Genomic DNA, 14312 nt, shown 5'->3' on the forward strand with positions numbered 1-14312 from the left:
TGTCAAAATGTAAAATCAGGTTTTAAAGGATCAGTTTGCAGGATTTAGTGGCACCTAGCTGTGTTGCTGATGTGCAACTGCTTGCCTCACTCTCTCATTTCTAGCATTAAAGCATTGTGTAAAGTATGAATAAATATGGGTTCTGAGTTTGGCCAAAGAAGAAAGTGTTATTAAGCACTCAGCCAAATTTGAATGATTAAAAATATCGACAAGTTTCCGGAATTAGGTGTCAAAATCAGGTAAAAATTCATTCTCATCTCCAGGACTGTGGGGGCTTGTCCGCTGACGACGCTGAAGCCACGCCCACTCGTGTGAGCAGTCAAGCAGCAATTTTGAAGCAACTGAAACGTGTCAGATGAGGTCAGAAAAAGACATGACTTTTAAAATACTCTAAGTGAGATGAATTAATCTCTGCTAGGGGTGTAGGGGTATGCTCAGGGTGGCCTCAGCGTGTCATCGAGACACTCTTTAAGGACCGCCCACAAAATCCTGGACTGAAAACTGGTGAAAAACTGTTTTAACCTTTAATTCCACATTTCAGTAATATATCCTTCAAAGTTCGCATGTTTTTAGCAACTCTTTTCAACATATTTATTGTATTTTGAAAGAAAATGTCCTTTAAACTATGGTTACAAAGCACGTAATTTGAAAGAAAATGTCCTTTAAACTATGGTTACAAAGCACGTAAAATGTGAATATCTAGAGCCGGTGTTTGGTTTGTCCATGCCAGCCTACTGTAGAAACATGTTGGACTCCGTGGAAGAGGACCTGCTGCTTCTGTAGATATGAAAACCTCATTATAAGGAACAAATACATAACATTTCATGTGATTATACACTAAAAATCTCTAAATAGAGCCCTATAAATCTTACACACTGGACCTTTAAGGCCTTAATAATTAAATGTTGCATGTTCGTACAGTTAATGTTAATGAAGGTAGTATTGCAGTGTAGAAAAACTGCGCATACAGCACAGAATGGGAGGAAGAAGGCAGCTTATTCTTGTATCTTTAACAGGAACAGACAGGCTCAAGTAAGTTTTCATATGGTGCTAAAACTATCACCTGCTCAGGGTGTTATGGACTGAACAAACAACAGTAACAACACACCTGATTCATAAATACTGTAATTAATGTGGCAGAATGATATGTACAGGAAATCTCTGTGTGTAGAGTCTGGGTGTGCTGTGGTGATGTGTCTGTTCTGAACGAGCTGGTTCAAAGAGCCAGCTCCGGTATGTGAGCCGTTGAGTGATATTAGAAAAGGATATTTAAAAAAAAAATGAAAACACAAAGGCAGAATGCAGAATTTTGCAAAGCCATGCTATTGTATTGAGCAGGGTCCACAAACAACTTTACAACTTTAACAGACACATGAGAACTGTATATCCAACAGTCAATAGCTGTCCTTTGAAAAAAAAAGTTTCATTTGGCTTCAACAATTGGCTACAGCAATTTATTGATTTTAGAAAATTTAATTTTTACTTTTGAATACTTCAGTACAAAGGATGTATTGAATATATACATGATATATTGACTGTTTTGACTCTTGATGATTTGTACGTACACATACAAATCATCAAATTTGGCTGAATTGTGAAAGGTAAAATGAAGAGCTGGCTCTTTGACTCTTGATGAGTCAAAACAGTCAATATATCATCAGGTGTGTTGTTACTGATGTTTGTTCAGTCCACAACACCCTGAGCAGGTGATAGTTTAAGCACCATATGAAAACTTACTTTAGCCTGTCTGTTTTTGTTATAGAAATGTTTGGTAAATATCAGCAGAAAAATCATGAGAACTACAGCCGGCTCTTCATTTGGCTTCAACAATTGGCTACAGCAATTTATTGATTTTAGAAAATGTAATTTTTTACTTTTGAATACTTCAGTACAAGGGATGTATTGAATATATACATGATATATTGACTGTTTTGACTCAAAAAAAAAAAAACTCAAAGTCAAAACAGTGCTAAATTTGGCTGAAATAAGAAAGGTAAAACGAAGAGCCGGCTCTTTTTGGTGGTGAGCCAAAGAGTCAAATGATGCGAGTCCCTAAAAAGAGCCGAACTTCCCATCACTGGTGTTGTATGCGGCAGGGCGGCTGGCAGATGTCAGAGCGCGTCGATAAGTTCCCAGCGTGTTGTTGCAGCGTCATTCTGTTTGAATGAAGTTCAGACCGAGAACTAGCCAACTCTTCATTCGCGCCCCGGTGGATCGAAACAGGAAAAAATAAAGAGTTGAGGAAGTGAACGCTTTGCCAAACATGCCGGTGTTTACAGGTACGGTGCTATTCTAACACGACGCGTTAAATGCCGCCGGAGAAGAAACAACAACACAACAACACGGAGGCTTACACGTGTTTTTGTTGCAGCGGCTAAATTACACGTAGCCTCGCTAGCTCCGTTAGCTTCGGCGGTTAGCATGCTAACGGCTACGTTTGGCAGTGTGTTAGCTTTGTTGGGACACCGGTGGAGCCACCACTAAAACAAATACTTAGAGAGGAAAGCGTACACGAGTGTTGTAGTAATGTAACTGTGTTGCTGTGTGTTCGCGGGTTTTTAATCTGCGTGTTTGGTGAAGCCGGCTACGCTAAAGTAGCTGCTAGCTGTCAGTTAGCTGCGTTAGCTTGAGGTTGTTTTTAAACAGTTATTTAAAGCCGCTGCTCCTCAAGCAAAACTCCACAGACACTTTTTAAAGCTGTATTTGTGTTTAGTCTTAATTTTGTACAGCTACGAAATGATTCACGCCCTTTTTTTTTATATATATATATTAGCACAGATAGCCTATGTTAAGCAAGTTAGCCGCATCATGAGTGTACACTTTATAGGACTGCAGTCGGTTCAACATGACAGTGACTCTCATCCAGGCTCCTGAAATGTCTGATCAGCTCCTTTTTTATTATTTTATTTGTGTTTTTCACTTTGTGTTTGGGAGTCAGTCCAACTGACTGTGCTGTTTCTATTGTTGTCAGCAAGGTTTGCTGTGTCATACATCAGTCTGACAAAGTTGTGCTGCCTACGTGTTTGTGTGTGTGTGTGTTTTTGTGTTTCCAGTAAATGTGAAATGGGGCAAAGAGAAGTTTGATGCAGTAGAGCTGAACACTGAGGAGCCACCTATGGTTTTCAAGGCTCAGCTCTTCGCCCTGACAGGAGTCCAGCCAGACAGACAGAAGGTCATGGTGAAGGGAGGCACTCTCAAGGTACGGACACGTAAACAAACTGTGCCTGAGCTGCAACATGAGGCAGTATGTGTTCACAGTCTATTATAGCATCGTCAACATGATGGATTTATTGTCAAAAAAAGCTGAACGTACTGTTCTGCTGTCATAAATATTCACCGCAGCATCAAATTTGTATTAATCCACTGCTGAAAATAGTCCCTCATCTATTGCAGTATTTATCCACGGGGAATATGGAAAGTAGTGAGACACATATTGGTTTAAAAATAAATTATGGGAGCAGCTGTATCCTGAGACTGTTTTTAAAAAGCTAATCGATGTTTTGTCCTTATTCCAGGATGACGAGTGGGGAAACATTAAACTGAAAAATGTGAGTATTATATCACATAACGTACATTTCTTAGTCCGCGGAGCGTTTCGGTGAATAAAGGTGAATTTATGCCGATTTCTATTCATTTTCTAGGGGATGACTCTGCTGATGATGGGCTCAGCAGACGCCCTGCCTGAGGAGCCTGCTGTCCGGCCCATGTTTGTGGAGGACATGACTGAGGAGCAGCTGGCCTCAGCGGTGAGTAAGCCTGTAAATTACCAGTACTAAAAAAAAACAAATATGGTCATTGCTGTTTTCCGCACTGACGTGGCCAATTAAACATGTTTCATTCGATGCGATGTTTACCAAGCAGAGCACACAATAAACTGTATACGGTACGTGTCCCTTTTTTGGGGAGATTAGGTTCTGAAAGGGAGAAGCTCTGTCGGGTCAGCGTTTGTGTTGATCTGAGAGTTAGATCTGCAGTCAGCAGGGAGTTTTGTTGTAGTTCTCATGAATTTCTGCTGATATTTACCAAACATTTCTATTGAGGAGGATGCATATGAGCTACAAACTGCTGTGTCACTTGATTCTGCAATGCTGTTTGGTCTGCAGTTTCATCTGGGTTAGGAAATTGTCGCTTCCTCATAGTAAGTCCTGTTTGAACAGGAAAGAGTAGCTGATTTGATTATCCCAGACGATGCCGACTCTCCTTTTGAAATCCCCACAAATGTAATCATGTGTTAGCAGGGACGCACAGCGGGAAGGTTCACTGTAACTACTCAGCACTAATGGAAACTCTGGGATACCTTTAATTAGGCCTCTAAATTAAAGATGAATACAAAACCTTTTTAAACTGAGCTAAGATGTGAGGAAAGAGCATGTTTGCAAACATCTTTACGCAGCCGTCGCTGCAGCCTATTGGACGTAGATGGCATGACAATTACCAATGTTGAACACTTGAAGACGAAATGCACGCAAAATATAAAAAGAGTCATCTATTAAGAAACATTTGCAGCAAGAAGCTCAATAAATAACAATAAATGGAACACAGTATTTTATTTTTTCTGTCGTGATAATTACCTGGAGGATTTGACCTTGAGGGATTTCTCCCACTCGTGTCATTTTTAGATGGAGCTGCCTTGTGGACTGACAAACCTGGGAAACACCTGTTACATGAACGCCACAGTGCAGTGTCTGCGCTCTGTGCCAGAGCTCAAAACTGCCCTCAGAAGGTGAGTTTAGGTGAAATTTAAGACACCAACTATAAAGAGATGCTGTGATTTAAGTTTCTTCATCATTGTTTTTTTTTTTTGGCTTCGTTCGTGCTGAACTCTCATCTCTCTCCTTCCAGGTATTCAGGTGCTCTGCGATCTTCAGGCGCGAATGCACCATCACAATACATCACAGCTGGTATGGAGCGCAGTCAGTTATTAATGTTGTGAAATCAGAGGTGCATATTGATGAGCTAAACACACTGATTCTATACTAGACAATGAATGTGTTTTTATTTTTGCATCCTCAGCCCTCCGTGACTTGTATGAGACCATGGACAAGACCTCATCCAGCCTCCCACCCATTATTTTGCTGCAGTTCCTTCACATGGCCTTCCCACAGTTTGCTGAGAAGGGGGACCAGGGACAGTACCTCCAGCAGGTGGGAAACCTTTCACCACAGTTACTATCCCTGAAATGCATACAGCCTGGTCATGTGTCGTGTATCTACATTTTTATCATGATATGTTGAATGTAGATATTGTAGGACGTGGTCTCACTTCTTTGCTTTCTTGTTCCCTCAGGATGCCAACGAGTGCTGGCTGCAGATGATGAGAGTGCTTCAGCAAAAGTTGGAGTCACTAGAGCCAGAGACTCCCATGGAGGTAAAATCTTGTTGATGTTTTCTGTTGACAGTATGTGTAATTGAAGTTAATTGAGGACAATTAACATGTTCTATTTTTGCATTTTCTCTTTTAATCTGTAGACCGAGGCCGAGAGCGGAGCTGCCTCTGCCTCTACGAAGAAGAACTTCATTGACCAGTATTTCGGTGTCGAATTCGAAACTACGTATCCTCGCAGCATAGCCTTTGTTAATCGATATCTTGGTTCAATATGATTTGGGTGTAGATTGTTACAGCAAAGGTCTCCTGGCTATGTGACAGCTTCTTCTTCTAGGCTCTTTCTTAACTCTACCTGTTCAGCATGAAATGCACAGAGTCTGAGGAAGAGGAGCCAATCAAAGGCAAGGAAAGCCAGCTCCAGCTCAGCTGCTTCATCAACCAAGAAGTTAAATACCTTGCAACAGGACTGAGGCTGGTATGTATCGGACTCTAAAAAACATGCAAAGTTTCTTATGTTTGGATATTCTAAAGCAATGACTACAACACACATATGGCACATAGTTTGTCTCCAAGGTAACGAGCATCAAATCATGTCCCTCCCTTTTCTATCCTTAGAGACTGCAGGAAGAAATCACAAAAATGTCTACAACCTTGGAAAGAAATGCCCTGTATATAAAATCTGTAAGTTTTTTTTTTTTTTGCTTTCCCTTCCTGTCTGCTGCTATATATGTACAACATTTAAAATATATTCACCTGCTGAACTCCTCTAACCCATCTAGTCAAAACTCAGCCGTCTCCCCGCCTATATGACCGTTCAAATGGTCCGATTTTTCTACAAAGAGAAGGAGTCTGTCAATGCAAAAGTCCTCAAGGTTTGTTTTCGCTGACAATCTCTTTATTTCTCTATAATTGTTCGTTCATGTTCAATTCTAAAATATTGTCTTCTTATTTTTAAGGATGTCAAGTTCCCGCTCATGCTGGATGTCTATGAACTGTGCACCTCTGAGCTGCAGGAGAAAATGCTGCCGATCAGGTCAAAGTTTAAGGAGGTCGAGGACAAGAAGCTCGAGAAACAGCAGCAGAAGGTGAGAATGATCTCTATCCTTTTTGTTGTTTTTGTCTTTCTACATTTCATTCTTAAACTGCTAGCAATAAAGGTCCCACGGTGTACAGCGTCTCACTGTCTTCTTTTTTTTACATTAGTTGATAAAGAAGCCAGACACGGCGAAGGAAGTGAAATATGAGCCTTTCTCATTCTCTGATGGTAAGTTTGGACACACATTGTAAACACATCTTACAAAGGGTTATTCACAATATGTAATCGGGTGACGTACAGACAGTTTGAAGACATAAGAGGAAATCTGTGCATTCCAAAAAAAAGTAGAAGCTGAGGCAAACACACACACAAAAATAATAATATTTGTAATAATTATGAAAATTAACTAGCACTTATTAACAATATAAGTTTACAGCTGTCTGATTCTGGTGAATATTTTATTTATGCATCTATTATTAAAAGGCATTCTTTATTTCCCAGTGTCCTTAATAGTATTTTATTCAAAAGTTGTCAATGACTCATCCGGATGACTTTTGCATCCAATCACAGTCTCGCTTATGACTGCCAGAGCAGAGCAATTCCTGTTTTTGGCAGTCTGTAACTGTATCAACGGTCTGGGACTGGACCACAATCAAGATCTGCTCTGTAGCAAACTGATAATTGTTCAATTAACCAACTCATCCCAAGAGCCAAACCAAGTCAATAGGTTACTGTATTCTCTGCCACACTGGCCACCACTGTTCAGGAGGTATGCATCGCATAGTGGTTGGTGTGTAAAGGACACTTTACGCTACTGTAATTAATTTAACTGTCACACAATCCTGAGCCCCACTATTAGGTGTCACACAGTGTGATTTCATTTAACTTTTTAAGGCCAATTAAATAGGTTTCTGTTTCTCCTGCAGATGTGGGTTCCAACAACAGTGGCTACTACGACCTGCAGGCTGTGCTGACACACCAAGGCCGCTCGAGCTCATCAGGTCATTACGTGGGATGGGTCAAGAGGAAAGAAGGTAACGACACTCGCTTCACATCGCATTCAGCTTACGTGTCATGATCAGGAACTTGCTACTCCGGCGTACACAGATGTTCAGGAACTTAATGTTTCCTCTTTCTCCTGCGTTCTCTGCCTCTTGTTAGATGAGTGGGTTAAGTTCGACGATGACAAAGTGAGCGTGGTGTCTCCAGAGGATATCTTGCGACTGTCCGGTGGCGGCGACTGGCATATAGCATACGTTCTACTGTACGGCCCGCGACGGCTGGAAATACTTGAAGAGGAGCAGTAGCTGTGGAAGATTTCCTAGAAGACAAAGACAACATCCAACACATACAAATTGCCATTTCCAAGCACTGTCTGCATAGATGTGCAGTAAAACTGGTGTCTTTAAAGATTTGATTACCTTAATTTTTCTTTTTTTTTTTGTTTTTGTAACCAACACGGATGCTTGTAAAACAAATTCTGTCAAACGGTGTTAAATATTCAACCATAGTGGGCTTTGAAAAAAAAAAAATGGCGATATGACGAGAGGCAATCTCTGGACTGGATCCTTGAAAGAGGTTTTTAAGTCTAGCTCTGCAGTTTCATTAAATGTTTTATACACATTGTATATTTTTTAAGGCCTTTGATAAGGTGCTCATATCATAAAAGCAAAATATTTCTCTTTAGTCATTTAATCAACTTGTAAAAAAAAAAGCTGTCGTCCTGGACATTCTGGCTTCTATCTTCTCGGATGTATTATGGAGATTTTCACGTAACACTGTAAAGACTTCACCTGTTGGCCCTCTGGGAAATTTGGGTTCAATCTCAGGTCTTTTGTTAAGTGCTTGGCTCGCATCATCTCCTGGAATTGTTCTCGGACGTATTGACAGATAAGGCTCTTTCTTGCCAAATCTTCACTAATGCTTTTTTTGGTGGAAGTGTGTGTGTGGCTCGGAACAGATTGCCCTCGTGGTGAACCGCATGCAGTTAAATAAAGACTTGAGATTCGACTGATGAGTTTACTCAACAAGCCTTTAACTTTGTTCTTGCCGACACTGATTTCAGACATCTGTATCATTTAAAAAAGAAAAAAAAATGCTACGCTTCACTTTGTTTCTCCTTGCAGGTTTTCTGATCACCCTGCCACAATGTGTAAGATCTAACCGTCACCACTCTGTAATAAGTTATTGACTGATCACTTTTCATAGGTGGTGAAAATAAACTGTTATACCAAAATGTGAGTCTTTAATGTGAGCATGATGAATGATCAGAACAAGATTTTATTAGAAAAACATTTATTGGGTTTTTTTACAGTGAAAAAACATGTTTCAACCTGTACTACGTACAAAAAAAATTTAGTCTCCAATTGTTTTTGGTATGAAAATTCAATGGAGGTACTGATTATTTAAGTAGCCAACAATCTACTTTAAGCCTCACTGAGGCTGTCTGCAATCTGGGAGAACCCTGCAGCGTTCAGAGCCGTGACCAGGTTATCCACGGTAGCTTGTGTTCCCTCTCTGTCCTGCCAGGCTACAAGCAGCAGTTTGGCCTGCATGTCGACGTCTTCGCTGTCCGTCTCGATCTCCCGCAGCTCCGCCGCTTTCATCTCCAAATGAGAAGCCAGCGTCTTCCACTGTGCGCCCAGTTTGGCTGCTATGTCATCCATCTGCTGGTTTGTCACTATCTTGCTCTGTATGCTTGGACCTGGAAGAAAAAACAAAAACAATAGGGAGGATAAAAATAGATGCTTGATCTAAAAAGAAAAAGGCTGGAAATGAGCGGATTTGTGGGGAAGGTGAATTCATCAAAACCAGGACGAAGACAATACCGAGGTCACACTGGGGGGGAAAGGATAAACCACAGTTGATGGATATATTCTGATATTCAAGATGACTCATCTGCTTCTTAATGCATCTTTGTGTTAAAAATATGGACAAAAGAAGAAACTACGAAGCTAAAATATCCAAGTATCGTGTTCGAATCAGCGACTATTCAAACTCACTGTCATTGCTGTCTTTGAGAAGGTTGTCTCCATTATCGTCATCATCCTCTTCTCCCGTCTTGATCTCTTCAGAAGGGATATCCTTCTGCATGAACAAAAATTAAAAGATATCAGAATTTGTCAACCATCATTCAGTGTTTTTAATAATGAAGGCTACCTTTTTTCTTTCTATAAGTAACTAAAATCCTCACCGGTAGTTCTTTGGCCAGTTTGCTAACCATGCTGTCTAGGTAGTCTGCCAGACTCTTGAACTTCTGGTTAGTTGGCTGAAAGAAGTGTGGACTTCTCCTGGACAGCAGCCTCAGAGCACGCCAGCCATAGTTCGGGTTCCGGACAACCCTGAGTCACACAAAAGGCACGGCACGCACAGATTGTGAATACTGGGAATGAAGCCAGTGCCTCGGGGGAGAAAAAAACTTTTTCAGACTTGCAAACTTACTTGTACTCATCCTCCACCATGTTTGCAGGGTCGGCCTGTTCAATGGCCTCTGCGAAGAATTCGTCCAGTGATGGCATGAACTCCCTGAATGAAACAGAACATCGGATGTGAAAAACTATTTTTTGTTCCTAATATATTACACCGTATATATATCTATATATAGAAATAGATGGAATATATGCAGATGGAAACTTCTACCTTGTTTTCTCAGCCACTGACCTGCTGTCTGACTTGCAGGCCTCCATGTTGTCTTGGTTCAGGTTCCACAGTCGAGTCAATTCATCACTAACAAAAGACAAAGAGCCTGAATTACTGAAATGAAGTCAGTGCTTTTCATTCCACTGAAGCTTCAGAGATAGATCTACATGTGATTATTAAAGAAATATCTTTTCATCCATCTCCACATGATCTACACAGAGCGACACGCCTCGAGCTCTTTCAGCGCAGTGTCAAAGAGACATTTCTCTGTGCTCCTCTGCTGACCCCACCCCTGTATTAGATCACATACTTTCCCATGAAAATCTTGCGATCTGGCCCTTTTCCAAGGAAGTCTTCCGGAGCTTGTCTTTTCCTGGTGGGTCTTTTGGGTTTGTCATCTACTGTCCTGTTAAAAGAGGAAACAAGTCGGACTGTCATTTTGACAGGCCAGCCCGAGTGCACACACCACTTTCTTGAAAAATGGATTCATCAAATCTGTACCTTTCTTTCACAAAGCTCGGACATCCTTCATTTTTCCAGCCGTTCCAGTTCTCCTCTGTGTCAAGGATATGCTGTCAAAGAATGGGAAGCATTTCTAGTGTTACTAATGTCCGAAGAACTCTGACGACAAACTTGACACACACTCATGAGCGTGTACAGACGAGCCTTTATTTAATATTTAATATCAGTATTCCCAAAGCATGGCTTACCTCAACCATGGTGCCAAACTTGCCTCCATCAGGTGGAATCTCTTTCAATAGCTACAACAAACAGTCACAGATTAATCCGGGTCAAGAAAATGCAGATCATATAGATCAGCATGGCTGATTTCAGTGTGCTGACACTTTCTATGGACCGACATAACTCTACAATGATCCAGATAAATCTCAACAGCAGAACAGGTAAGATAATGAGTCAAGAGTCAGCGTGACTGAAGACTGACCTGATAAACCAGTTTAGTCGTCTCTTCGATCCACGTCGTCTGATCATCGTTCAGAACACAACTGGAGCTGTACGAGGACAAAGAAATACGAAATATGAACCTTAAACATCTGGCAGCTGCTTCTCGACACTGTTTTCCAAAAGGTCAGAGCAGAGACATGCTTCACCTTTTGAACTTGACCTGACCCTTCAAGTACTGGAAGAGGATGAGGTACTGCAGTAAAATGTGCCGCCTGAAGTTACTGTCGCTGAGCTGCAAGTCCATCAGCTGGAGGTGAAGAGGAAAGAAGCAGGAGTGAGGTAATGTCCAACCCGAATCTCTGGGTGGGTTATCGTTCTTTACTTGCATAAACGTAAGTGGACACATTCAATAAGGCAGCCATAGTGGTATATGAAATATATCTAACATTTTATTTGAATGAAAATGTTGCATCTATAGGAGTAAAACGAGTTTTCTCACCTTCTCGCTCGTTAAAAACTTGGCAAAGTAGACATGTTCTCCTCCCGACGCTCTCAGCTCCTCTAGCTTTCTCTTGGAGGCCTGCATGTCGTCCAACTTGTAGCTCTTGAACACTGCCAAGGTTTCATCTGAGTACTGTGCACGGGAAAAAAAAATGAATTCACACGTGAAACATCCTACTTTGTTTTTACTGACAAAAGGAGGGCAAGGGAGAAAAATGTGCTTTGCTTATGTGCTCAGGTGAATTACCTTAAGGAATGTCATCCAGGAGAATTTATCATAACACTGCACAGGGTTTCTGAAGTAGTCCTGCAGTGTCCAGAACTTTCTGTACAAGTTGTAGTCGATCGGGATGGAACTGAAAGGAAAGTTTGACACAGTGTTCATTCATTCAAACACAGTAACAAACAAAAGTGTCACTTAAATAAAAAAAGACAAACTTCATTGTGTGTTTTAGTGTGTGACGGTCACATACCACGGTGCAGGAGCATCGTCTTCTCCCATTTCTCCTTCCTCCACCTCCATACCTTCCTCCTTTTCCTCTGTGTGCTATAAATATAGAACCAACAAAAGAAAACTAAATGAGAGTTTTCAGATTCAATTTTAAATTCGCACAATCATTACCAGGTGGTTTGCACTTTACCTTCTGCCCGAGAGTGCTTTCTTGTTCATTTTTGTTGAACACCGTTACGTTGTCCAGGTTAAACTGGCTCTGTAGATTCAGACCTGGAATAAACACGAATGTTAGTACAAAAGGAAATCAGATTAAGTTGAAACTGAGGCTTCATTTATTTAAAGATAAACTGCACAGATGTTGGTTCTTACCGGATTTTTCAGACAGAGGGAAGAGACGTGCCAGGAAAAGCTGGATCCGCCCACAGAACACAGTATTCTGAGATTTGGACAGCCTCCTTAAAAGATCTACACAGATTAAGAGATGTGTTACAGCTACGCCATTTAAACATAAGTCTTCAGTTCATGAAGGAAATACTATTCTTACCGTTACACATCCTCAACAAGTAGTTCTTCCCGGCAGTGTAAAAAGAGTTCTGGAGAAAGCAAGAGCACAGACACAGTTATCAAATGTTACGCTGGAGAAATACACAAACCTGCTTTTACTGAGACGCTGAGGCTTATTTACCGATTTCCAGGTGGAAACATTCTCCTCCACGAAGGAGAAGATTTTGTCACATTGGTCCAGAGGGAGGCAGTCCAGTACATCTCCCAGCAGAAGGAAAGGAGTTGTAGCAGAACAGATACCTACACGAAGAGAGTGAAACAAGACAGGAAAAGCTTAAAATCACTACAAAGCTTTGCGTGAGGCGAGAAAACCTGCTCCAATGTGCGTCCACGCCTAGCAGACTAAATAACTGAAGTGAAAATTTGTTAGTCTGTACCAAGCGTTATATAATTTAAGATCAACCTCATACCACATGTTGTAACACTCAGTACTACAAAGAGACATTTTTCTACAGTGGTAAACGGTGTAAAAGCAGAGCGGCAGGTCTGCAGTAATAGACTATTTAACTCAGAATAAACATGACACGACCTCAGCAAGAAGAATGATGCTTCAATCTTAAGTTTCTACGCGAGGATTAACTGAGCGACTGCACCTCAAAATACACGGTAAGTCATTTTAAGAGAAATACACTGTGCCATATTGCCACACGGAAACTGCTAGACTGTTGTGTCTGTTTATACTGTTGCCATATTTATACTATTTATATCTTCCAGATTTGCAACTATCTTTTCTTGGATGCCTTTTAGCTTGTATATATATATATTTTTTACATCTTTTACTTATATTTTATATTTCATGTATATTGCTGTTTGCACCGGGATAAGAGGGAAACACAATTTCAGTTCTCTGTATTATTCAGTTCTCTGGGTTATGCCTAGTCAGGCACGGTATTGGTTGACGATGCAGTCACATCTCCCTTACTGAAAACTCTCTGTCTCTCTCCCTCACCCTCTCTTGAACTTGAACAGGTTTTTGGAAGTTTAATATAATCACAACAACGCTGATAATACGTGCTGTCATGTGGATCAGTGACATACCTTCTGTGACCGCATCAATACTCAGGTATATGAGAGACAGGTAGTCATCACAGCTTGCTTTCTGCTCAACCTGCACACAAAAACACAACAATATCAGGCTCTTATGTGCAGCCACGTTGTTTTAATTAGGTTACAGTTGATTCACTTACAATTGTGTGACTGCATCGTCAACCAATACCGGGCCTGACCAGGCATAACCCAGAGAACTGAATAATACAGAGAACTGAAATTGTGTTTCCCTCTTATCCCGGTGCAAACAGCAATAAACATGAAATATAAAATAGAAGTAAAAGATGTAAAAAAATATATATATATAAATAAAAATATATACAAGCTAAAAGACATCCAAGAAAGACAGTGGCAAATCTGGAAGATATAAATAGTATAAATATGGCAACAGTATAAACAGACACAAAGTCTAGCAGTTTCCGTGTGGCGATATGGCACAGTGTATTTCTCTTAAAATGACTACCGTGTATTTGAGGTGCAGGTCGCTCAATTAATCCTCGCGTAGAAACTTAAGATTGAAGCATCGTTCTTTTGCTGAGGTCGTGTCATGTTTATCTGAGTTCAATAGTCTCTTACTGCAGACCTGCCGCTCTGCTTTTACACCGTTTGCCATGTAGAAAATGTCTCTTTGTAGTACTGAGTGTTACAACTGTGGCATGAGGTTGATCTTAAATTTTATAACGCTTGGTACAGACTAACAAATTTTCACTTCAGTTATTTAGTCTTAGCTGCTAGTGTGGACGCACATTGAAGCAGGTTTTCTCGCCTCACGCAAAGCTTTGTAGTGATTTAACTTTCCTGTCTTGTCTCACTCTCTTCGTTTAGGTATCCGTTCTGCTACAA

General features: G+C 40.8%; 2 protein-coding genes across 3 annotated transcripts in view; one reads left to right on the top strand and one right to left on the bottom strand.

The window, feature by feature from the left end:
• The first annotated feature begins 2263 nt into the window (after positions 1-2263).
• On the top strand, positions 2264-8441 carry usp14 (ubiquitin specific peptidase 14 (tRNA-guanine transglycosylase)). The gene is made up of 16 exons (XM_010729219.3): positions 2264-2279; positions 3054-3199; positions 3516-3548; positions 3642-3746; positions 4620-4723; positions 4843-4901; positions 5014-5144; positions 5287-5367; positions 5469-5551; positions 5686-5800; positions 5941-6006; positions 6105-6197; positions 6282-6410; positions 6529-6589; positions 7288-7395; positions 7523-8441. The coding sequence occupies exons 1-16, from the start codon at positions 2264-2266 to the stop codon at positions 7666-7668; spliced, it is 1476 nt and encodes a 491-aa protein (XP_010727521.2). The 3' UTR covers positions 7669-8441.
• A 198-nt stretch (positions 8442-8639) lies between these two features.
• Positions 8640-14312, bottom strand: part of thoc1 (THO complex 1) — an 8581-nt gene continuing 2908 nt past the window's right edge. The window contains exons 6-22 of one of the 2 annotated variants that reach the window (XM_027290602.1): positions 12544-12662; positions 12403-12451; positions 12228-12323; positions 12046-12128; positions 11878-11951; positions 11652-11760; positions 11403-11537; positions 11110-11210; positions 10944-11010; positions 10711-10761; positions 10502-10572; positions 10311-10406; positions 10001-10087; positions 9803-9886; positions 9555-9702; positions 9364-9448; positions 8640-9065 (exon numbers count right to left, since the gene is read on the bottom strand). In XM_027290602.1, the coding sequence (XP_027146403.1) occupies positions 8788-9065; positions 9364-9448; positions 9555-9702; positions 9803-9886; positions 10001-10087; positions 10311-10406; positions 10502-10572; positions 10711-10761; positions 10944-11010; positions 11110-11210; positions 11403-11537; positions 11652-11760; positions 11878-11951; positions 12046-12128; positions 12228-12323; positions 12403-12451; positions 12544-12662 (1733 nt within the window). In that variant the 3' untranslated portion in view covers positions 8640-8787. The remainder of the gene's footprint in view (positions 9066-9363; positions 9449-9554; positions 9703-9802; positions 9887-10000; positions 10088-10310; positions 10407-10501; positions 10573-10710; positions 10762-10943; positions 11011-11109; positions 11211-11402; positions 11538-11651; positions 11761-11877; positions 11952-12045; positions 12129-12227; positions 12324-12402; positions 12452-12543; positions 12663-14312) is intronic. The other variant, XM_027290604.1, reaches the window with a different exon arrangement.

The sequence above is a fragment of the Larimichthys crocea genome, chromosome II (assembly GCF_000972845.2).
Source record: "Larimichthys crocea isolate SSNF chromosome II, L_crocea_2.0, whole genome shotgun sequence".
In the NCBI taxonomy this organism is placed as follows: domain Eukaryota; kingdom Metazoa; phylum Chordata; class Actinopteri; family Sciaenidae; genus Larimichthys; species Larimichthys crocea.